Here is a 26,966-nt window from a genome sequence, read left to right as displayed (position 1 = left end):
TGCTTTTATTAACTCCACACCTTCTCCTAATTTCCACACTCCGAATTTTCTGCATAATATTTACACCACACATTGCCCTTGGACAGGACATCTCCACTGCCTCCAACCGTCTCCTCGCTGCTGCATTTACCACCCAAGCTTCACATCCATATAAGTGTGTTGGTACTACTATACTTTCATACATTCCCTTCTTTGCCTCCATAGATAACGTTTTTTAACTCCACATATACCTCAACGCACCACTCACCTTTTTTCCCTCATCAATTCTATGATTAACCTCATCCTTCATAAATCCATCCGCCGACACGTCAACTCCCAAGTATCTGAAAACATTCATTTCTTCCATACTCCTCCTCCCCAATTTGATATCCAATTTTTCTTTATCTAAATCATTTGATACCCTCATCACCTTACTCTTTTCTATGTTCACTTTCAACTTTCTACCTTTACACACATTCTCAAACTCATCCACTAACCTTTGCAATTTTTCTTTAGAATCTCCCATAAGCACAGTATCATCAGCAAAAAGTAACTGTGTCAATTCCCATTTTGAATTTGATTCCCCATAATTTAATCCCATCCCTCTCCCGAACACCCTAGCATTTACTTCTTTTACAACCCCATCTATAAATATATCAAACAACCATGGTGACATTACACATCCCTGTCTAAGACCTACTTTTACCGGGAAGTATTCTCCCTCTCTTCTACACACCCTAACCTGAGCCTCACTATCCTCATAAAAGCTCTTTACAGCATTTAGTAACTTACCACCTATTCCATAAACTTGCAACATCTGCCACATTGCTCCTCTATCCACTCGATCATATGCCTTTTCTAAATCCATAAATGCAATAAAAACTTCCCTACCTTTATCTAAATACTGTTCACATATATGCTTCAATGCTAACACTTGATCTACACATCCCCTACCCACTCTGAAGCCTCCTTGCTCATCCGCAATTCTACATTCTGTCTTACCTCTAATTCTTTCAATTATAACTCTACCGTATACTTTTCCTGGTATACTCAGTAAACTTATTCCTCTATAATTTTTACAATCTCTTTTGTCCCCTTTCCCTTTATATAAAGGGACTATACATGCTCTCCGCCAATCCCTAGGTACCTTCCCCTCTTTCATACATTTATTAAACAAAAGTACCAACCACTCCAACACTATATCCCCCCCTGCTTTTAACATTTCTGTCATGATCCCATCAGTTCCAGCTGCTTTACCCCTTTTCATTCTACGTAATGCCTCACGTACCTCCACCACACTTACATTCTGCTCTTCTTCACTCCTAAAAGATGGTATACCTCCCTGGCCAGTGCATGAAATTACCGCCTCCCTTTCTTCCTCAACATTTAAAAGTTCCTCAAAATATTCTCGCCATCTACCTAATACCTCCCTCTCCCCATCTACTAACTCCCCTACTCTGTTTTTAACGGACAAATCCATACTTTCCCTAGGCTTCTTAACTTGTTTAACTCACTCCAAAATTTTTTCTTATTTTCATTAAAATTTCTTGACAGTGCCTCTCCCACTCTTTCATCTGCTCTCCTTTTGCACTCTCTCACCACTCTCTTCACCTTTCTTTTACTCTCCATATACTCTGCTCTTCTTATAACACTTCTGCTTTGTAAAAACCTCTCGTAAGCTACCTTTTTCTCTTTTATCCCACCCTTTACTTCATCATTCCACCAATCACTCCTCTTTCCTCCTGCCCCCACCCTCCTATAACCACAAACTTCTGCCCCACATTCTAATACTGCATTTTTAAAACTATTCCAACCCTCTTCAACCCCCCCACTGCTCATCTTTGCACTAGCCCACCTTTCTGCCAATAGTCGCTTATATCTCGCCCGAACTTCCTCCTCCCTTAGTTTATACACTTTCACCTCCCTCTTACTTGTTGTTGCCACCTTCCTCTTTTCCCATCTACCTCTTACTCTAACTGTAGCTACAACTAAATAATGATCTGATATATCAGTTGCCCCTCTGTAAACATGTACATCCTGGAGCCTACCCATCAACCTTTTATCCACCAATACATAATCTAACAAACTACTTTCATTATGTGCTACATCATACCTTGTATATTTATTTATCCTCTTTTTCATAAAATATGTATTACTTATTACCAAATTTCTTTCTACACATAGCTCAATTAAAGGCTCCCCATTTACATTTACCCCTGGCACCCCAAATTTACCTACTACTCCCTCCATAACATTTTTACCCACTTTAGCATTGAAATCCCCAACCACCATTACTCTCACACTTGATTCAAAACTCCCCACGCATTCACTCAACATTTCCTAGAATCTCTCTCTCTCCTCTACACTTCTCTCTTCTCCAGGTGCATATACGCTTACTATAACCCACTTTTCACATCCAATCTTTATTTTACTCCACATAATCCTTGAATTTATGCATTTGTAGTCCCTCTTTCCCTGCCATAGCTTATCCTTCAACATTATTGCTACTCCTTCTTTAGCTCTAACTCTATTTGAAACCCCTGACCTAATCCCATTTATTCCTCTCCATATATATATATATATATATATATATATATATATATATATATATATATATATATATATATATATATATATATACTGTATATATATATATATATATATATATAGAGGGTGTTCGGGAGAGGGGTGGGATTAAATTATGGGGAATCAAATTCAAAATGGGAATTGACACAGTTACTTTTTGCTGATGATACTGTGCTTATGGGAGATTCTAAAGAAAAATTGCAAAGGTTAGTAGATGAGTTTGAGAATGTGTTTAAAGGTAGAAAGTTGAAAGTGAACATAGAAAAGAGTAAGGTGATGAGGGTATCAAATGATTTAGATAAAGAAAAATTGGATATCAAATTGGGGAGGAGGAGTATGGAAGAAGTGAATGTTTTCAGATACTTGGGAGTTGACATGTCAGCGGATGGATTTATGAAGGATGAGGTTAATCATAGAATTGATGAGGGAAAAAAAGGTGAGTGGTGCGTTGAGGTATATATGGAGTCAAAAAACGTTATCTATGGAGGCAATGAAGGGAATGTATGAAGGTATAGTAGTACCAACACTCTTATGTGGATGTGAAGCTTGGGTGGTAAATGCAGCAGCGAGGAGACGGTTGGAGGCAGTGGAGATGTCCTGTCTAAGGGCAATGTGTGGTGTAAATATTATGCAGAAAATTCGGAGTGTGGAAATTAGGAGAAGGTGTGGAGTTAATAAAAGCATTAGTCAGAGGGCAGAAGAGGGGTTGTTGAGGTGGTTTGGTCATTTAGAGAGAATGGATCAAAGTAGAATGACATGGAAAGCATATAAATCTACAGAGGAAGGAAGGAGGGGTAGGGGTCGTCCTCGAAAGGGTTGGAAAGAGGGGGTAAAGGAGGTTTTGTGGGCGGGGGGCTTGGACTTCCAGCAAGCGTGCATGAACGTGTTAGATAGGAGTGAATGGAGACGAATGATACTTGGGACCTGACGATCTGTTGGAATGTGAGCAGGGTAATATTTAGTGAAGGGATTCAAGGAAACTGGTTATTTTCATATAGTCAGACTTGAGTCCTGGAAATGGGAAGTACAATGCCTGCACTTTAAAGGAGGGGTTTGGGATATTGGCAGTTTGGAGGGGTATGTTGTGTATCTTTATACGTATATGCTTCTAAACTGTTGTATTCTGAGCACCTCTGCAAAAGCAGTGATAATGTGTGAGTGTGGTGAAAGTGTTGAATGATGATGAAAGTATTTTCTTTTTGGGGATTTTCTTTCTCTTTTGGGTCACCCTGCCTCGGTGGGAGACGGCCGACTTGTTGAAAAATATATATATATATATATATATATATATATATATATATATATATATATATATATATATATATATATATATATATATATATATATATATATATATATATATATCTTCTTCTATATATACACCTACCATCCGACTTACGACCTGCTCGACATACGTCCACTCGACTTATGACCGTGCATCTGGCAGCTGGGCTGGGCCAGCTGATGCACACCACTGTACAATATTTGACAATACTCGTGCGGGCAATGTGTCATGCAGGCAGCATCAGTTTGAGTAACCCTGCCCTATCAGCAGCATCATACTGTATTAACTGTACTAACTGGACAGTAAATTTCACCATGGCCCCTAAGATGAAGTCTGAATCTTGCACTGGAGATTGTGGCAAGAAAGGCTCTTACTCTTGAACTTTCTATTTGTTTTCACTGTTGCACATAAACCTGTCTGTATCTGTCAGCCTGTATCTCTGTGTGTCTATCTGTCTACTAGTGTGTCTGTCTTTCTGTCTACCTGTGTGTCTTTATGTCTACCTGTGTGTCTGTCTTTCTGTGTGTCTGTCTTTCTGTCTACCTGTGTCTGTCTTTCTGTCTACCTGTGTGTCTTTCTGTCTACCTGTGTGTCTTTCTGTCTACCTGTGTCTGTCTTTCTGTCTACCTGTGTGTCTTTCTGTCTACCTGTGTGTCTTTGTCTACCTGTGTCTGTCTTTATGTCCACCTGTGTCTGTCTGTCTACCTGTGTGTCTGTCTTTCTGTCTACCTGTGTGTCTGTCTTTCTGTCTACCTGTGTGTCTGTCTTTGTCTGCTTGTCTGTCTCAGAGGCACTCATTAAGAGTGTACTTGGTCTTGAAGATGCCATATTAATAATGATAATAACAATAATAATCACTGAGGTGCATTAAATGCGTATAAAATGTTAATATAGACATTTTGCTTAATCCATCTATGATTTTTTTTTCAAAATTATATAATAAACATGCTACATAACATATAAATTAACAAATATGAGATTTTTTCTGGTCGGCTTGACAGTGAACAGAAACCATTCGTGTCGGGGCTGGTAACAACAACAACAACGTTTGTCGACATCGATACCATGCCTAACCCTTCTAGGGTAGGGTAGGTGCCTGAGCCCGAGCCTTTAGCTCATAAGACTGTCATTCCCATTTGCCCCCTTGGGGCGGGGATGGCAGACCAGAGAGGCTTAGCTTGTGGCTAGGCCTGGGGACAGTTGGTCCCAAAGATGAGGAGGTACTTGTGCCTCCTCCCATGGGAGACTTAGGTCTCAGACACTCCCTAACGAGGGAGCCAAGGCCGGGCCACCACTTGGAAAAGGCCCGGGCTGGGAGAATACCGGCTAATCTTTAATAATAATAATAACAACGTTTGTTTACATAACTCGTGAACATTCTACATTCCTCATTCTCTCTCTCATTTATTCATTTAATCTTGTTTACTCACCTCTCACTCTACATTAAAACTACAGATATTTTAAGGTAGGTAATGAGTGGACACGATTATTATATTATAGCTTAATAATAATAATATTAATATTAGTACATATGTATTATTGTAATAATAATGATTATTAATATTATTATTAATTTAGGGCACTGGAGCACAGATCCACTGTATAGCACTTTGTCTGGATTTTTGGGGTTATCCTAGGTAATTTATAATGTATGATAACTGGACTTATGTGTACCAGTGAGAGAGAGAGAGAGAGATACAGAGATACAGAGAGAGAGATACAAAGAGACAGCCACATTCAGTCAGCCAGTCAGCCAACTACCCACCCACTCACCCACCCATCCAGCCACCCACCCACCCATCCAGCCACCCACCCACCCATCCAGCCACCCACCCATCCACCCACCCATTCGGCCACCCACCCACCCATCTGGCCACCCACCCATCCACTCGACCACCCACCCACCCATCCAGCCAGCCAGCCACCCATTTGGCCCACCACAGACCCGGCCACCCAGCCAGCCAGCCTGATACGTATTACACATGTTCCAGAGTTGTTTCTCTTTACTTAGGGTATAGGTTATACAACATTCTGGCAGGATGACACTACCAGTGGTATTCTCCCATTCCACTGTGTCGACAATACATAAAGATAATAGTATCATATGATACTGTATGCGATGTAAAATTTACAATACATATATCACTACCATGTATACATTATATACAGTACATAAATAACTAACCCTTTGACTGTTTACGATGTATAAATACGTCTTACGAGCCAATGTTTCTGACGTATTTATACGCACAAATTCTAGCAGCTTCAAATCAAGCGAGAAAGGCCTGGTAGGCCTACATGAGAGAGAATGGGTCTCAGTGGTTGGTGTGCACCCTATGAAAAAAATCTGGAACCCAGCAGTGCATTGTGGGAACGCCATCTTGTTAGTCCATTTTCACCATGCCTCTCGGTAAGAAGTTCCTCACTCCTCGGCGGATTGGAGGTCTTTTGTTCCCAAGTGATAGCTCTAACAGCGATGAAAATGTCAGTGACAGTGAATTCCAGGGTTTAGGAGTGTTACTGGAAAAAGTGCCCAGGATAACGTAATTAGTGATGAAAACCCAGATGACCCACAACCTTCCACCTCTGATGCTGGGCCGGCTTGTTCACGTTCACGTTCGCCTGTACCAGGACGAAAGAGGAAACTATTTGGTCGTGTACAACACCCAGATGAAAGCAGTGAATGTGATAGTGATTTCAAGGTCATTGAAAGCAGTTCTAGTGACAGTGAGGGTGAATATTCCCCAGTGAAGCGGCAGTATGTACGACGTAGCATGCGGTCTGGTAGTGTTTCATATATTGTTCCAAGGGGAAGGAGAAACTCTGGGAGCACATCCCGTGGCCCTACACCACGACCTGATAGTGAAGATGACGATATTGTAACGATGGGTATGAATGATGTGAGTGAGGGAGCAGGCAGTGGTGGTGATAGTGAGGGTGGCACGGCCCATGTGGCACCATCAGCGGGCCACGCTGCTACCCACGCTGCTGACTCTGCACAACAACCAGCCTCACCCGACCCCACACTCCCACAACCTGCACAACCACAACCATGGTACAATATCCAGACCCCACCAGCAGACCGCATTTGGGATTGGCAGGACGGTGACAAGTTTGTTCCCAGTCCCCATGACTTTGATGAAACACGAAGTGGAATAAAGCTATCATGTCCACTTGGGAACAATGCCAGTGAACTGGACTGCTTTGAGTTATTCTTCGATGGACATCATTGTCAGGGAAACAAACACATAGTGTGATTACACCATGGCAAATACAATTCTCTCACCAAAATCACGGCTACACAAGTGGAAGGAGAAAACTGTGGCAGAGATGTACCTGTTTTTTGCCACAATAATGCTTATGTCACATGTGTATAAGCACACTGTCACCACATACTGGGCAACAGAACGCCTGATTTCAACTCCAGGGTTTTAGTGACATTATAGGTGTCAATCGTTTCCTGATACTGTTATGTATGTTACACTTTTCAGACAAAACCAGGCCTGACAGAAGCGACAGGTTATATAAGATAAGAAATGTATTTATGTACCTGAAACAAAAGTGCTGCATGTATTTTTATCCCTTCAGGAAGCTTGTTATTGATGAGTCCTTGATTTTATTCAAAGGAAGACTCTCATTCAAGCAATATATACCAAGCAAGAGGAAACACTTTGGTATAAAGCTATTTGTACTGTGTGATTGCAGAAGTGGTCTAGTTTTGGATATCATTGTGTACACTGGCAGTAATACTTTGAGAGATACCATGAAGTTATTGGGTATCTCTGGTGATGTGGTTCGAACAATGATGGAACAATATCTTGGTAAGGGGCATATGTTATTTACTGATAACTGGTACACAAGCCCCTTACTCAGTGATTTCTTGCGAGTGAACTTGACAGACAAGTGTGGCACAGTGCATCGTAATCGTAAACATATGCCAAGGTTCGATGCTGGCACTCGCAGAGGTGAGGTGCAAGCCTTTGCTGCCAATGACATCATGGCATTTCGGTGGCATGACAAACGTGATGTCACATTATTGACATCAGTTCACCGAAACGAAATGGTACACAGTGGCAGGCACAACAGAAAGACCAATGAACCCATTCTAAAGCCTGCAGCTGTCATGGACTACAACCTCAATATGCGCTTAGTGGGCAAATGTGACATGCAGATTGGGTTTGCAGACTGTGTAAGCAAGAGTTATAAGTGGTATATAAAACTTTTTTTCCATCTTGTTGATATCTCTATGCTGAATGCTTATAACATATACAAGTTGAAGACCAACAAACACCAAAATATGGTGAATTTTGCTTGTCAGTAATCAGACAAATAATTGCAAAGTACCAAGGAGCAACACCTGCAATAGACCAGCGCCCACGAAATTACCAACACACGTCATCTCGTTTCAGGCCTGGTTATCACTACCCCATGCAACTGCCTCCTACTACTGCCAAGAAAAATGCTCAGAAGAGGTGTTATGTATGTACACATACCACAAAACGCCCACAAACACACAGAGACACTCGTTTTATGTGTGAGGAGTGTCAAGTGCCCCTCTGCATATACCCATGTTTCAAAGAGTTCCACAAGCTGCAGCAGTTCTAGGAACGTGTTTAGTGACTGTACATATGTATATATATTATGGAACAATAGTAATAAACATTGTTTTGTATTGTTTGTTTGTGTAAACAAAGTGTATACACAAAATAATAGTGATAAAGTTTGTTCTGTTATTGTGTTGTAAACAATGAGTGTATATTTGAACAATGCACCTTACATTGGTCTCACAGGCCACATAAGTTACCTGGAACAGAAAAATATTGAAAAATGCAAGAAACCTTTGAATTAGAGTAAATAAAAGAATACCAGGTGGGCGGCAGTCGCCGCTGTTGCCGTACGCACGTCACTTTCTGCAAACTTTGCGGCTCTATATCTCGGTAAGTACTGATGACAAAAAAAATTTTTTAGGCTTAAAACACTCAGAAAAATATTCCTAACATTTTCATAAGAAAAAATAATTTTTTTTTTTTTTTAATATTTGGCGACATAGAATGACAGTTTCAGAGAGGGGCCTGAAACAGTCAAAGGGTTAAAATACAACAACAGAAGTAAATTATGGTAAAAAGAATGAAATAATGATTGTACATTACATTACAGTATTATGTAGGTAGTTTATGTAGGAAAGTTTTGACATTATGCCCTACCCAATATGTCGGCAATTTTCAAAGGTTCGACTTACGTCCATTTCGACTTACGACTGGTTGGTCGGGACCAAGCTTGGTCGTAAGTAGGATGGTAGGTGTATATATCCTAGGTAGTAGGTTGATAGACAGCAACCGCCCAGGGAGGTACTACCGTCCTGCCAAGTGAGTGTAAAACGGAAACCTGTAATTGTTTTACATGATGGTAGGATTGCTGGTGTCCATTTTTCTGTCTCATAAACATGCAAGGTTTATGGCATGTCTTGCTACTTCTACTTACACTTAGGTCACACTACACATACATGTACAAGCATATATATATATACACACCCCTCTGGGTTTTCTTCTATTTTTCTTACTAGTTCTTGTTCTTGTTTATTTCCTCTTACCTCCATGGGGAAGTGGAACAGAATTCTTCCTCCGTAAGCCATGAGTGTCGTAAGAGGCAACTAAAATGCCAGGAGCAAGGGGCTAGTAACCCCTGCTACTGTACATATTACTAAATTTAAAAGGAGAAACTTTCGTTTTTCCTTTTGGGCCACCCCACCTTGGTGGGATACGGGCGGTACGTTGAAAGAAGAAGAATATATATATATGGACTGCATTTATGGCTTTAGAAAAGGCATATGATAGAGTGGATACAGAAGCAATGTGGCAGATGTTGCAAGTATATGGAATAGGTTGTTAGGTAAGACACATATGCAACAGTTAGGTATCTTTATTTCGAAACGTTTCGCCTACACAGTAGGCTTCTTCAGTCGAGTACAGAAAAGTTGATAGAAGCAGAAGATACTTGATACTATGGAACAATGCTCTTCTCCAGACTGAGGGACTGACCACCTCAAAACTTTAAGGGTGATGGACTGATTACATCGTCTTCAAGTATCTTCTGCTTCTATCAACTTTTCTGTACTCGACTGAAGAAGCCTACTGTGTAGGTGAAACGTTTCGAAATAAAGATACCTAACTGTTGCATATGTGTCTTACCTAACAACCTGTCGGTATTTTATACCATTTTAATGTTCATATGGAATAGGTGGTAAGTTACTAAATGCTGTAAAGAGTTTTTATGAGGATAGTGAGGCTCAGGTTAGGGTGTGTAGAAGAGAGGGAGACTACTTCCTGGTAAAAGTAGGTCTTAGACAGGGATGTGTAATGTCACCATGGTTGTTTAATATATTTATAGATGGGGTTGTAAAAGAAGTAAATGCTAGGGTGTTTGGGAGAGGGGTGGGATTAAATTATGGGGAATCAAATACAAAATGGGAAGTGACACAGTTACTTTTTGCTGATGATACTGTGCTTATGGGAGATTCTAAAGAAAAACTGCAAAGGTTAGTGGACGAATTTGGGAGTGTGTGTAAAGGTAGAAAGTTGAAAGTGAACATAGAAAAGAGTAAGGTGATGAGGGTATCAAATAATTTAGATAAAGAAAAATGGATATCAAATTGGAGAGGAGGAGTATAGAAGAAGTGATTTTTTTTTTTTTTTTTTTTAACAAGTCGGTCGTCTCCCACCGAGGCAGGGTGACCCAAAAAAGAAAGAAAATCCCCAAAAAGAAAATACTTTCATCATCATTCAACACTTTCACCACACTCACACATTATCACTGCTTTTGCAGAGGTGCTCAGAATACAACACCTTAGAAGCATATACGTATAAAGATACACAACATGTCCCTCCAAACTGCTAATATCCCAAATCCCTCCTTTAAAGTGCAGGTATTGTATTTCCCATTTCCAGGACTCAAGTCCGACTATATGAAAATAACCGGTTTCCCTGAATCCCTTCACTAACTATTACCCTGCTCACACTCCAACAGATCGTCAGGTCCCAAGTATCATTCGTCTCCATTCACTCCTATCTAACACGCTCATGCACGCTTGCTGGAAGTCCAAGCCCCTCGCCCACAAAACCTCCTTTACCCCCTCTTTCCAACCCTTTCGAGGACGACCCCTACCCCTCCTTCCTTCCCCTGTAGATTTATATGCTTTCCATGTCATTCTACTTTGATCCATTCTCTCTAAATGACCAAACCACCTCAACAACCCCTCTTCTGCCCTCTGACTAATGCTTTTATTAACTCCACACCTTCTCCTAATTTCCACACTCCGAATTTTCTGCATAATATTTACGCCACACATTGCCCTTAGACAGGACATCTCCACTGCCTCCAACAGTCTCCTCGCTTCTGCATTTATTTGGGAGTTGACGTGTCAGCAGATGGATTTATGAAGGATGAGGTTAATCATAGAACTGATGAGGGAAAAAAGGTGAATGGTGTGTTGAGGTATATGTGGAGACAAAAAAATGTTATCTATGGAGGCAAAGAAGGGAATGTATGAAAGTATAGTAGTACCAACACTCTTATATGGGTGTGAAGCTTGGGTTGTGAATGCAGCAGTGAGGAGGCAGTTGGAGGCAGTGGAGATGTCCTGTCTAAGTGCAATGTGTAGTGTAAATATTATGCAGACAATTCAGAGTGTGGAAATTAGGAGGTGTGGAGTTAATAAAAGTATTATTCAGAGGGCTGAAGAGGGGTTGTTGAGGTGGTTTGGTCATTTAGAGAGAATGGATCAAAGTAGAATGACATGGAGAGCGTATAAATCTGTAGGGGAAGGAAGGCGGGGTAGGGGTTGTCCTAGAAAAGGTTGGAAGGAAGGGGTAAGGGAGGGTTTGTGGGCGAGGGGCTTGGACTTCCAGCAGGCGTGCATGAGCGTGTTCGATAGGAGTGCATGGAGACGAATAGTATTGGGGACCTGACGATCTGTTGGAGTGTGAGCAGGGTAATATTTAGTGAAGGGATTCAGGGAAACCGGTTATTTTTATACAGCCGGACTTGAGTCATGGAAATGAGAAGTACATACAGTGCCTGCATTCTAAAGGAGGGGTTCGGGATATTAGCAGTTTGGAGGGATATGTTGTGTATCTTTATATGTGTATGCTTCTAAACTGTTGTATTCTGAGCACCTCTGCAAAAACAGTGATAATGTGTGAGTGTGGTGAGTGTGGTGAAAGTGTTGAATGATGATGAAAGTATTTTCTTTTTGGGGATTTTCTTTCTTTTTTGGGTCACCCTGCCTCAGGGGGAGATGGCCGATTTGTTGAAAAAAAAAAAAAATTCTAAACTGTTGTGTTCTGAGCACCTCTGCAAAAACATTGATCATGTGTGAGTGAGGTGAAAGTGTTGAATGATGATGAAAGTATTTTCTTTGAATTTTCTTTGTTTTTGGGTCACCCTGCCTCGGTGGAAGACGGCCAACTTGTTAAAACAAAATATATATATATAGATATATCCTGAATACTGATGAAACTTGATTATAGCAGGTGTGCCAGCTTGTACCTTGGGTGATGATGTGAGGCACTTAGCAAGTGTTTATAAGAAAAAATTAAACGATGGTTAAGCACAAGTTTATGAGAAAATTAAGGAAAGGATGACGTTAATCCTTCTTAAGTGAAGGACAGACTCACTTGGATAAATCAACTGCTTCCCAGAATTTTTATCCTTTAATGTGATGTCATTCGTTAACCCTTTCAGGTTCGAGAGGCCCTCTCCTAAACTTGTTCTCAGGGTCGAAAATTTTTCGGAAAAAAAAAAAAAAATTCTTTTGAAATGATAGAGAATCTTTTCCCAATCATAATGACACCAAAAGTATGAAATTTTATGGAAAACTTACAGAATTATGCTCTCATGAAGTTAGCGGTCTCGCCAATGTTTACGCATCGGCGATTCCGACCACTTTGAGCCCTATTTTTGGCCAATTCCTGTGTACTAGTCGACAAAAATCATATTTATTTCGCTAGAACTCCATTTTTTCTATCGATTGAGTACAAGAAACCACCCATTTACCAATTTTAACTATCCAATAAAGTGGTTAGAAATTGGCAATTTTGCCAATTTCACACAAATTTCAGAAGATGCCAATTTCCAAATAGGGTCCAGAATAAACAAGAAAGACATTCCGGGCACTAAAATAACAAGTTCTCTGTTCGTTAGTCACATCCCCAGGCCCCTCTTATATTTCTTTTGCTTTCCACTTTGAATTTTTGTTCTTACAAAAAATAGAATATTTACTGTTATGCAGACTACTGCATTAGTGTAGAAATGGTATAAATAATATCAGCACACTTGTGAAAGAATATCAGACTCACCAGTTGATGTGTATTGGATGCTTGGCACGATTTGTTTACTTTTGAACTTTGATAAAAATCGAACATTTCTGCCACTTTGAGCTCAATATCAAGGTACTTTTCATTGTGAAACCAGTCAAAATCATCTCAGTTTCTGTAGTATGTCTTCCATTCTATAAAATGAGACCAGGAAAACTAGAATACAACCATAAATACCATACGAAAATACAGTGCAAAGTCGCTGTTTTAATCCAAAGACAGGGTCAAAGCTTTATTTTTTCTCATTACGCACTGTGTGCCGCAGGATTTTTTTTATACTGCGCACACTGACCACATAGACCCATTCTTTCATATGCAGGCCTACCAGCTTTCTCTCGCTAGACTTGAAGGCACTATAATTTAGGCGTATTAGTATGTCAATAACCCTGGTGCGTAAGCCGTAATAGTACGTCGAAAACCCTGAAAGGGTTAAATCTATGGATCACGGTGTGATCATTAACTTTAAAAGCTTACCATAATTTTCATGATCAACTATGTCAACTACATCTAAGCCAATCTGTGTGGCAAGATGTTTGCCATCAAAGATGCAATACTGGAAGCAATACTTGGAAGACTGTAAAACCTGTGACTTGACTATTTTGGCAAAAATTATTGCTACTCATGATGTTCAAAACTTATCTTGAGGACTGACAGGGTTTAATGTGACGTAACACACAACAAAAGTTATTGTGAAAAAATCTGACTCATCCCATGGAGGAGGAAGGATGCCTCTTAAAAACCTACCACCACAGAACTCTTTATCAACTCTTCATCAACATAACTGCCAAGTTGCAGATGATATAAATAATGCTGAAGACAAAAATATGCTACTTAAAAGTATAGTGGAACCCAGGATTTCGGCCGTAATCCATTCCAGAAAGTCAGCCTAAATCCGAAAACGCCGAAAACCGAAGTAATATTTCCCATTAGAATTAATATAAATACAATTAATTCATTCCAGACACCCAAAAATATTAACAAAAAATACATTTTTTAAAGATTAACCATAGTTTTACATACACAAAACAATGAGAAATAAATATAAAGCACAAATTTTAATGATAAATGAACATTACATATCTTTATTGAAGACTTGCTGGCATACTGAAGAGGGCGAGGAGGGTAGAGGGAGTTGGAGGTTATTGTTTGGAAGGGGAATCCCCCCTCCAGAAGGACTTCAGGTATCAAGTCCCTACCCGGAGTTACTTCCCTTCTTAGTCTTTTACTGGCACTAGGACCAGCTTGAGTGTCACAGCACCCCTGTTGCACAAAAACCTGTCCAGAGAGGTCTGTTTCTGGCATCTCTAAGATTTGCAAGAAGTGGGACAAGGTTTTGTCACTGAATTCTATCGTGTTTCTAACTTTCTTTACCAAAGGGTTGGCACTAGGAACTTTCTTTGGGCCCATGGTGGCTTTTTTGCAGTCGCACTCAATAAACAACCACAAAAAACAATGGATTATAACGAAATGTTTGGATGAATGTGCGGAATGTTGCTCACCCACCCAGAGACAGAGCCAGACTGACTCATGAACGTGGCGGATTGCGGGTGGACATGTTCAATACGGCCAATTTCCGATTTGCCAGCTGAAATCCAGGGCAGAATTTCAGCCAAAAAAGCGGCTGAAATCCGATTTGGCTGATATCCGCACTGGCCGATATCCGGGATTCCACTGTATTCCTTCAGCAATATGGTTGACTAGTTGACAAAGGCCAAATCTTTTATAAAGAAAACTGACTTCGTGAAGCTTTAACAAAACCATAAATGTGAACTTGCTCTTATCCAACAAGACCAACATACAACTGAAACCTCTCACATAGTGTAGGATCACTCGATATTTTAAGATAGCAAATGTCAAATTGATAAACGAGTATTACCCCTTCCATCTACAACTTTCAACTTACAGTACATATACGTACACCTACCATCCGACTTACGACCGAGTTCGGTTCCGAAAAACCGGTCATAAGTCGAAATGGTTGTAAGTCGAACTTTACTACTGAATATCAACAAAACATTTTTGTAATGACTTTATTTTTTTGTTTTATTTTGGTATTTCATGTTTTACTTTACTTTTTATGTTGTTAGTACTGTATTTTATACTGTAAGGTTTAGGATAAACACTGTGTACAACACAAATAGTTGTTTATTTCCCAGAAATTGGGCTTAAAAAACACGGTCGTAAGTCGAGTGGTCGTAAGTCGAGCAGGTCGTAAGTCGGATGGTAGGTGTATATGTATATTACTAGTACCATCTGACTTACGACCGAGCTTGGTTACGACCAACCGGTTGTAAGTCAAAATGGATGCAAGTTGAATCTTAGAAACTTACCGACATACTGGGTAGGACATAATATCAAACCTTTGCTACATAAAGTACCTACATAGTATTGTATGTTACTTTTTACTAAATATTTTACTACTGTATATCAACATCACAGTTATTGTAATGATTTCAGTTATTGTTTCATTTTTTACTTTACTTTTTATGCTTTTAATACTGTATTTTATACTGTAAGGTTTAGGACAAACACTGTGTACAACACAAACAGTTGTTTACTGGAATGGGAGAGCTGAAGATCGCTAAAAATGCTGTTGACATTTTTTTTCATCCTCATACTGTTTAATTACAGCCTTCCCTCACTTAACAATGGAGCTATGTTCCTAAGACCACATCGGTAAACGAATTCGTTGCTAAAAGAGGAGCATACTATAATGGTAATGAGTTTGTGTCAACCATCATTGATATTGTTTTAATGTCACCTTTGCACCATTCATAACATTCTTAGTAATTTTTTAAATGTTTATACAGTAATGTACAGTATATTGGAATAAACAGAATAGAGGAAATTAGCTCTAATATACATTATTTAGGTATGCATATTGGTCAGAGAGCCCGTCATAAGTCCGAGTCGTCGATAAACAAGTACGTTGCTAAGTGAGGAGAGACTGTACTTTCATCTTATGGTTGAGAGTAAGAGCCTTTCTTGCCACAAGCTCCAGTGCAAGATTCAGACTTCTTTAGGGCCATGGTGAAATTTACTGTCCAGGTACATATATACAGTACAATATGTACAGTTAATATAGTATGAGGCTGCTGATAGGGCAGGGTAACTCAAAGTGATGCTGCCTGATTGATGTGAGAGCTCTTCCGATATGGCGCATTGCCAAGAGTAGCGGTCAACTGTTGTACGGTGGTATGCATCAGCCCGCCCAGCCCTGCTGCCAGATGTACAGTCGTAAGTATGAGTGGTCGTATGTCGAGCAGGTTGAAAGTCGGATGGTACTAGTATATAGAATTAACTATGGCCAAAGATAACAGTGCCAATGACCTAAACATTATCTCTGATGTCCTGGACATTCTAGAGCTGACAGGCGAGGCAACCATTAACCATCACTTCCTCGTTTATCTTATTCATCCTCACTTACCAAAGAGAATTTAATGGCTAAATAAACAAGTGTAGTGTCAGATTTGGAAGAGAAGTAAAACTCTTTATGCTCATGGAGCACGGGATCGTAGGGTGCACAGTTTTCCTGGCAATCTTACTACGCACCCTTCTTAGGTAGAAAAGACATCAACACTGCAAGAGAGTCAAATGTCTACATTTGGCCATAAACAGTACATTTTTTTCAGACAGGCAAAGTTGCAATAATGTCTATATTCCTTATTTTTTTTTTTTTTTTTTTTTTTTATTATCACACTGGCCAATTCCCACCAATGCAGGGTGGCCCGAAAAAGAAAAACTTTCACCATCATTCACTCCATCACTGTCTTGCCAGAAGAGTGCTTTACACTACAGTTTTTAAACTGCAACATTAACACCCCTCCTTCAGAGTGCAGGCACTGTACTTCCCATCTCCAGGACTCAAGTCCGGCCTGCCGGTTTCCTTGAACCCCTTCATAAATGTTACTTTGCTCACACTCCAACAGCACGTCAAGTATTAAAAACTATTCGTCTCCATTCACTCCTATCAAACACGCTCACGCACGCCTGCTGGAATTCCAAGCCCCTTGCACACAAAATCTCCTTTACCCCCTCCCTCCAACCTTTCCTAGGCCGACCCCTACCCCGCCTTCCTTCCACTACAGACTGATACACTCTTGAAGTCATTCTGTTTCGCTCCATTCTCTCTACATGTCCGAACCACCTCAACAACCCTTCCTCAGCCCTCTGGACAACAGTTTTGGTAATCCCGCACCTCCTCCTAACTTCCAAACTACGAATTCTCTGCATTATATTCACACCACACATTGCCCTCAGACATGACATCTCCACTGCCTCCAGCCTTCTCCTCGCTGCAACATTCATCACCCATGCTTCACACCCATATAAGAGTGTTGGTAAAACTATACTCTCATACATTCCCCTCTTTGCCTCCAAGGACAAAGTTCTTTGTCTCCACAGACTCCTAAGTGCACCACTCACCCTTTTCCCCTCATCAATTCTATGATTCACCTCATCCTTCATAGACCCATCCGCCGACACGTCCACTCTCAAATATCTGAATACATTCACCTCCTCCATACTCTCTCCCTCCAATCTGATATCCAATCTTTCATCACCTAATATTTTTGTTATCCTCATAACCTTACTCTTTCCTGTATTCACTTTTAATTTTCTTCTTTTGCACACCCTACCAAATTCATCCACCAATCTCTGCAACTTCTCTTCAGAATCTCCCAAGAGCACAGTGTCATCAGCAAAGAGCAACTGTGACAACTCTCACTTTGTGTGTGATTCCTTATCTTTTAACTCCACGCCTCTTGTCAAGACCCTCACATTTACTTCTCTTACAACCCCATCTATAAATATATTAAACAATCATTATATTATATATATTACAATCATTATTTAACACAGTATTTATGAAATTTTCTCCATGGGGAAGTGGAACAGAATTCTTCCTCTGTAAGCCATGTGTGTTGTAAAAGGTGGCTAAAATGCCAGGAGCAAGGGGGCAAGTAATGCCTTCTCCTATATATATTACTAAATGTAAAAAGGACAAACTTTTGATTTTCCTTTTGGGCCATCCTGCCTCAGTGGGATACGGCAGGTGTGTTGTAAGAAGATTTATAAAATTTACCATTTGGTTGCAAGATTCACCTTAGATGCACATCTGAATTTGTTATTTGACAGTTTGTCAAGCTAGAACAGAAACATTGTGCTCAGTATCAACTAAACTCCAATACTAATAAAGGAGATAAATGGGACATTCAAATGGATGTGAAGTGCTATGACAATGGCAGCTTTTTCATAGTAATACAATAAGGAAATGAATACACAAAATTCCTCAACCATATGACCTATCATAACAAAATTTGATATTAAACACAACTAACCAGCAAAGGATCCAAATACTTTATCAGCAGTTGCATTCTCCAGTTTCAGTTGACAAGTAATCTCTTTGAGTGCCTGCCTGTCATCAGTCTGCAAAAGTCCGGAAAGTCTCACCACCATCCCTTCAGTCAGTGTCCCTGACTCTTCCAGCCTCTTTAATACTGTATTCACAAGCTGTAACAAAATCATAATAAAAATAATTACAAATTCAAATGTGTATCATAACTATCAAATACCATTACTCTTACTTCAATCCTAATTAAATGTGAAGAAAGAAGTATGTCAAGCCTAAATAGCCACTACAAAGAAATCAGTTACAATAATCCTCAACACAAGCTTTAATAAAATGAATCAGTCCTAAACAGCTAAGTTCTTCACACTTATCCACTTGGCTTATCAAAACGAAGATATTTCTAGCATCATTCATATAATTACACTGTCAAGAATGATTCTTCTCCATTGTGTAGTTTTATTTGTCTCTTAAGACCACAAAATTTAATTAATCTGTTTGCTGCTGATGCAGTACATGTACAATATATGTAATATAATATACTCTTACCCTCTTCTCAGAAAATAAAAAATCTTCAACCTACTTTTTGCTATATGTCATCAGCTATCACTTTCAATACATAACCAAAGGTGAATTTGCATTACAGCCTCTCCTCACTTGGCAACAGAGTTCCGTTCCTAAGACCATGTTGGTAAACGAATTCGTCTCTAAGTGAGGAGCATACTATAATGGTGGTGGGTGTGTGTCAACCATCTTTGATATTGTTTTCATGTCACTCTTGCATCATTTGTAACATTTCTGGCATATTTTTTGAATGTTTTTACAGTAGTGTACTGTATACTGTATTAAGTGGAATAGAGAAAATCAGCTCTAATTCATATTATTTAGGTATGCATACTGGTCAGAGACCGTCATAAGTCTGAGGCGTCGGTAAACGAGTACATTGCTAAGTGAGGACAGGCTGTATATGTATTCACTAAAAAGCAGTAAAATCACATGCCCTGGAGGTGGAACCAGAGGTCACTTCTCCAGTCCAATTTCTGACCAGATCCCTACAGTGATGGAGTGAGTGATAGTGAACATGTTTCTTCTTTTTTTGGCTCACCAACTTGGTGGGTGACTGCTAGTGTGTTAAAAAATAATGGCTACACAATTTCAATATATTTTCATCTTCCTTATGACAGTTTTATATTGTAGAGTCCTTCAGTTTATTAATTCTACAATTAAAAAAAGGCTTATTTCAAGAGATGCACAAGTTTCTATCTACAGTACGTACTGTATACAGTATTTAATAAGATATTTCATAGACTTTTGCTATGCTATCATGGCAGTAATTTGGATTTGCCATGATCAGTAATGTAATACTGTAGTCTGCTTTTTTTTTATTTCTATCTAGCACTATAAAACACCTGTATTTTGAACTTTGCATGCTGATTAATGGGAGACAAGCTAAGGAAGCTTGCTGCTATCTGGGCACTTGCAGAAGCCTGGTAAACACAAGCACTTGCCCCTCTTTCAGAAACCAACCTTTTGATATATTTACTAAATAACAAATATAATTCTCATCACCACTGATACAATGATCTTAGGCTCATATATACAGAGCATAAGCTGGACAAATTTAAAATGCTCCAACTCAGAATTCATACATAATTCAATTGTTGCAGACAGAGGAAGTACTTATTGAATTTTATCCAGTTTGTTCAAAACTGAAGGTATTTTTTTTAAAAAGTGCTCTCTCTAGTGTTTCCCCTGTCTGAGCATAGTAAAAATCAAGTTTGCTGTGGATGATCTACATTGACTAAACAGTCATTCCTACACAACTCTTGCTAGCAACTAATTTGTCATCTTTCAAAATGGTGAAAATTAACATGACATGTAATCCAATCTTCCATTTGATTCTTTAATCTATGAATTTTTTGTTAATACCAATGACACAATTTTAGCAAACAGAAAAAAAAAAAAACACTTACTGAAGACTTCCCAGTGCCTCTTGCAGCAAGCATAAGTGCAGAGTTGCTCTCTCCTAAAGTTAGTGTTCTTGTTATAAGCTCTTCTAGATGTTGTGTCTCAACACTGTATAAAGATGCAAGTCTTTCCCCTGTAAAGCAATGTTTCTTATTATGCTTGTGTTATACAAGGCAAATGCAATGTCTTCCTTGCTGACATATGACAACATATCAAGGATGTAGTGGTTGGAAGAGATGCACATGGGCTGGATAAGTACAGAATGGATACTGTTTTCCCATTTTGAGTATCAGAGGTTGTTGAGTGCAGAACTTCAGATGGCCTTTAGCCTGATATACGATGACTTTCAATGGCCCTTAGCCTGATACTACTTAGGTGAATGTTCAATTTACACAGTTTACAATAATCATGAACATTAGGTTTCTAATGAGTAAGGGGATAAAATCCTGCCCCAGATGCAGATACTTTATTGAATTTTTCAATTAATGGGAATTTTTATTTATTTTTTTTTATTAGCACACTGGCTGATTCCCACCAAGGCAGGGTGGCCCGAAAAAGAAAAACTTTCACCATCATTCACTCCATCACTGTCTTGCCAGAAGGGTGCTTTACACTACAGTTTTGAAACTGCAACATTAACACCCCTCCTTCAGAGTGCAGGCACTGTACTTCCCATCTCCAGGACTCAAGTCCGGCCTGCCGGTTTCCCTGAACCCCTTCATAAATGTTACTTTGCTCACACTCCAACAGTACGTCAAGTATTAAAAACCACTTGTCCCCATTCACTCCTATCAAACACGCTAATGCATGCCTGCTGGAAGTCCAAGCCCCTCGCACACAAAACCTCCTTTACCCCCTCCCTCCAACCTTTCCTAGGCCGACCCTAGGGAAATCTTCACTACATGTATTATATTAACCAATGATCATGAAAGCACATTAGTTTAAGAAACTTCACAGACACACTAAAACTCACATGCTTTTAAAGATGATTTTTAAGCCCCACATCTAGACTGAAATCCTGTCTGCACCAACAGAGCCAGCTTCTACATTTCTCAATTTTCAATCACTTATCTTTGAAACAGACGAAGTGATTCATTCTTTTGGAGAGGACATGATCAGACAGCCTGATCTTATTAGCTAATCATCTGAATGTTGTGTACTTAGTAAAGAAAATTTCACTTGCATTAACCCAGAGGATCAGTAACCCAGGATAATCCAATAAAGTAAGGTTGTCACAGAGAACTATGTCATATTGCCAATGGGGTAGCAGTAATGGGAATGGCAGCAGAACAGTGGGAATGATGACAGCAGTGGAAATTGCAGCAATGCAATGGGAATTGAAGCAGTTTTGGCAATGTTAACAGCAGTAGGAATGGTAAGAGCACAGTGGAAATGGTAGCATAAAAGTGGAATACAAAACAGAGCTTTAATGCAGTCTGAGAGTAAGTGTGTGATTATCTATTTGTAGTTCTAAGAGCAGAGCTGTGACCAGTGTGTCCAGTTTTCAGTGCTTAATTTGTTACAGGTATTCCATGGGTAATTATTATTACATTCATGAGGGAAGCACTAAACCTGTAGGCATTATACAGCACCTAGGGGAACGGGAGGCAGTCAAGTTTAATCCAAGGAAGGGGAGGACAAGTCAGATTCCTTGGATCAAAAGCTCCTTGCCCACATCGAGGAACCTCCCTTGAGGGAAGACCCATGGGTAGAAAAACTAATGAAACTGGTCACAAGTACATCATGGTTGAGCACATACTGCCTCCACACATGCTCCCACCAGTCAACTTTTCAATCTGTAAAGAAAAACTATTTTCATCTAGCAGTGTATTTTCTTGGTTTACAACTGAGGCACTACCAGACAAACTGACAATTTTAAAATTTGAATTTGAGTCAAGAAAATTTTATTTAAATACATGTACTATATACCTGTATTTTAGTATCAAAACCAAAGATGCAGTTAATTAGTCTTACTCACCAGCTTCCTTAGTGGTTCCCCAGAGCTGCAGATTTAGCCGCACATGCTTCTGTACCTCCTTCAAGAGTTCATTGTCTGACTGAGCAAGTGATCTTGGTCGCTTCAATCCCATAGTGCCAAACTATATAAACTAAGTTAATGTTCTGTGGATTCTGAAATTTAAGAGAATTCAGTAATGTATAGTACTTCAGTTAATAACTAAATGACAGTTTAGAAAACTTTTTACTACGTTTTGAACAGGCTTGAAATATTGCCAAATCACAACTTATGAACTGATGATAATAATGGATGGTAGTTGATTTGTTGTATGAACTATAGACATATAGCTCATACTGGGGTTAATCTCCCTTCTCTCAGGTCAGTGAAATTCAGTTGAAGCTCCTTTCAAATTACTGTCCTTAAACTACTAGTGGATGGAACAGAATTATAATCAACTCCCTCCTAAAGAGTAAATGCCTTCACCAATTTATCAATTCTATCAAACAGTTGAAAGTCGATGAAAGGCGGAATCCACAGAAGTTGTACTTCAGTGTCTACAATTCTACTATACCTATGGCAGGCTTCTGACACATGCATGTTAATAAAATAAGTATTAAACAGATACCTCTTGGAGTTCAAAGCATTTATAGATGATGAACATTCACAGTTAAGGTCTCAACTTTCAACAGTTGGACATATTTGTGTGTGGGATACATAATAAAGTTATAAATATTATAATCATGGGGAAGCACTAAACTCACATGGGTCATACAGCATTATTACTGTATTGAGAAAGAGTTAGACTCACTGGAACAAGGAAGTGGAAGTGACTCAATGCACAGCTTCAAAAGTAAATATCAGTCCCAAGAGGCCAGAAATCTATGAAGTAATTAAATTTATTTAGACAGGTACACAAAAGTACAATTATCTTACCTAGAAACATGTGTAAATTACTTAGGTTAACCCAAAAACAGTCAGACTCATTTCCACTGAGGTCCTTGTAATATCTTAATATTTAAATTATTATTATTATTATAATCAAGGGGGAAGCGCTAAACCCGGAGGATTATACAGCCTTAATATTTAAAGCCTAACAATCCACCTGTGGTATGATTTATTTAAAGCCTAGTTGTAAGTTACAGTAAAACCCAATCATGGTTATAACATTAAAAACTAAAACTGCTAAGTAACTCAATTGTGTGAAAAACAGTTACAATAATAGCGGTTATGTCAGTCATTGTGGAGGCAGGGTCAGGGGCAGAGTCTCGAACCCTGCAAAAGCCAGTCGGTTAATACATTATTATTATTACATTTATTGAAAAGCAGTAAACTCATAGGGGTCATAGTGTCTAGGGAGGAATGGGAGGCAATAGGATAAGATTTGTTAAATACACAAATAACCCACACACAGGAGAGAGGAGCTTACGACGACGTTTCAGCCCGACTTGGACTGTGTTAGTTAAATATCTTTATTATACACCCCATATCCATCCTGTGGGCGGTAGTCACCCCATACCCCTCCTGTGGGCGGTAGTCACCGCATACCCATCCTGTGGGCGGTAGTCACCGCATACCCATCCTGTGGGCGGTAGTCACCGCATACCCATCCTGTGGGCGGTAGTCACCCCATACCCATCCTGTGGGCGGTAATTAAAAGATTACAGAGGTATATAACGGGTCCAGGGACTGGACCCCAAAGTTATAGCTGAACAAGTTACAAAGGTAATAAACTCCAGGTAGATTTGGTCACAAACATGACAAGTTACAGAGATAATAAATCATCTACACTTGTAGACATGGTTAAAATCATGAACTGTATGACTGTAACTGGTCAAAAATGGATGAGAATATCTTAGCAAGTTGCTGTCTCCTGTACCAGTTATCTGTTTATTGTTCCAGTCATGGTATTGTGCATTCTTGTTATTTAAGAATTATCCAAATTTTTAACCTGGGGGGGGGACACACTGCTGGAAATTATTATAATTAAAAGCGCTAAACCGCAAGGGTTATACAGCTCTGCTGGAAATACATCTATCAAACTGTTAAGTGTCAAGTGAAAGTTAATCTTCTCACTTTACTGAGACTTCCACTTTTAAGTGTACTTACACACAGGTATATATAAGTACAATTATCAAACATAGTGAAAATTACCGACCAAGATTACCAATAAATGTCAGTGACTTATTTCCACTGAGAATATTTTCATCTCTTAATGACTGATTCTTTAAAATAAATCTGCCTTCCTTCTTACAATAAATACATTGGTATAAATCTTGGTAATAAATAGACAAATTGGTTCAGAAAAATACAAGGACATATTTATATATATGTTTGTGTTTGCTTACGTGTTTTTCTAAACCAATATTATTATAATCAAAAAGAAGCGCTAAACCACAAGGGCTACACAGTTCTAAACCAATAAAAGCATTAAACTGTGATGTTTCAACATACTCAAAAAAATAAGAATAATGATCCAGTAAGTGTTCTCCCGCCGCCTCTCAGCTACACTTAATATAAATGTTTATTTTCTTTGTAAGAGATGCTAATTGAAACATATTTATATTATTTGTATATATATATATATATATATATATATATATATATATATATATATATATATATATATATATATATATATATATATATATATATATATATATATATATATATATATATATATATATATATATATATATATATATATATATATATATATATATATATATATATATATATATATATATATATATATATATATATATATATATATATATATATATATATATATATATATATATATATATATATATATATATATATATATATATATATATATATATATATATATATATATATATATATATATATATATATATATATATATATATATATATATATATATATATATATATATATATATATATATATATGTCGTGTCAAATAGGTAAAACTGGTCATTTAGCAAAAACTCATTTAAAATTAAGTCCTTTCTAAAATTTTCTCTTTTATGTTTAAAGATATATACTTTTTTTCATTGGTGATAATGTAAAAATTAATAATTTTGTACCAAAAGAACCTTAAAAAACTTACCTCACCTTATTATAATAAGCGCAGTTTAATTTAACCTAATCAATTAAATATATTTTAGATAAGTTTACAATAATTTAATAATAAACAAACACAATGAAATATATTTTTTTCGTTAGGGTCAGAATAATTTTTGCGAAATTATTGCATACACAAATTTTAGCTTTCCTTATCCGGCAAGAAGAACATTGCTGTTTAAGCCAAAATCTCCAAGTTTTACCTATATGACACGACATATATTATTTGGCATCACTTACTAGGAATACAAACATTTATATTGAGTATATCTGATGGCGGCGGGAGAACTCCAAATAATTGAGTACATAGTACTCTGCAGCATCTCTGTATGACCCTAGTGGGTTTAACGCTTTTGTTTTATTATAATAATAATCACTGTGGAATGTGGTGTTCTGCACCAGCCTTGTTGGAGTGTAGAAATATATTTGATCTCATTTGTATGTATATCTCACAATACAATTTAAATAATCTCATTTGTATTTGATCTCATTTGTGCTAAATTGTTACCTGTTTACAATAATGTTTTTACCACTGAATATATCATTGGTTAGTTAATCTCAAGTTAATTTTAAGCCTCCCCCCTTGTGGCTTAGCGCTTCTTTTTTATCATTATAATAATTAAGCCTGCCCATAATACTTTGCATACAAGGGGCTTTGGCATGTTACAATGTAATAACTGTATTCCTTTGTACTTCACTGTATCATTTTCAAATTAATAAATAAAATAAATAAAAATTCTAGGATGGAGGTTGAGTCCTCATAGTTGGCCAGGCAGTCTATATTAATTGATATATTTACCTTATAATGAAGGTTTAGGTAGGTTTATATAGTTAATAAGTAATATAAGAACTAGTGAGGTAACCTTTGATATTAATAATGTAGCCTTGGACCTTAATATAGGCGAATATTAGGTTATATTAGGTGATGTAGCAACCCCATGTTTGAACAAGACAGAGAAGGTCTCAGGTGTTACCTGGTTCTTGTAAGACCAGACACCCTGGTGATAACAGGTACCAAGAGCTGTAGCACGGACCCCCACGTATCTGCAACTCTGCTTGTGGAACAAAGACTCATGGAGGCTGCCTAAAGTACTGTGAATATTCGTCTGCTTCCAGACTCCCTCTCAGTAAGACAATACCTTCCATATCTCAGTAAGTAAGTTTACACAAATAACCCGCACATAAAAGAGAGAAGCTTACGACGACGTTTCGGTCCGACTTGGACCATTGACAAAGTCACACTATGTGACTTTGTCAATTTATTTATTTATTTATTTATTTATTTAGAAATTTTAGCATACAAACAGAGGTACAAAAAATACAGGTAAAAGCAGCATGCCAAAGCCACTTATATGCATACCATTACGGG

At 38.3% G+C, this 26,966-nt stretch overlaps 1 protein-coding gene across 5 annotated transcripts in view; it reads right to left on the bottom strand.

Annotated features, from left to right (window-relative positions):
- Positions 1-26,596, bottom strand: part of Orc4 (origin recognition complex subunit 4) — an 86,971-nt gene extending 60,375 nt beyond the window's left edge. For 3 of the 5 annotated variants that reach the window (XM_053800394.2, XM_070100352.1, XM_070100355.1), the window contains exons 1-4: positions 24,945-25,012; positions 22,515-22,666; positions 20,542-20,669; positions 18,561-18,732 (exon numbers count right to left, since the gene is read on the bottom strand). In XM_053800394.2, the coding sequence (XP_053656369.1) occupies positions 18,561-18,732; positions 20,542-20,669; positions 22,515-22,626 (412 nt within the window). In that variant the 5' untranslated portion in view covers positions 22,627-22,666; positions 24,945-25,012. Of the gene's footprint in view, positions 1-18,560; positions 18,733-20,541; positions 20,670-22,514; positions 22,667-24,038; positions 24,131-24,944; positions 25,013-26,571 lie in introns of those variants that run through there. The other 2 variants (XM_070100354.1, XM_053800396.2) reach the window with 2 other exon arrangements.
- Positions 26,597-26,966: the final 370 nt, after the last annotated feature.

The sequence above is a fragment of the Cherax quadricarinatus genome, chromosome 72 (genome assembly GCF_038502225.1).
Source record: "Cherax quadricarinatus isolate ZL_2023a chromosome 72, ASM3850222v1, whole genome shotgun sequence".
NCBI classification, from domain to species: Eukaryota; Metazoa; Arthropoda; class Malacostraca; order Decapoda; family Parastacidae; genus Cherax; species Cherax quadricarinatus.
This window is presented reverse-complemented; position numbering and strand designations above follow the sequence as displayed.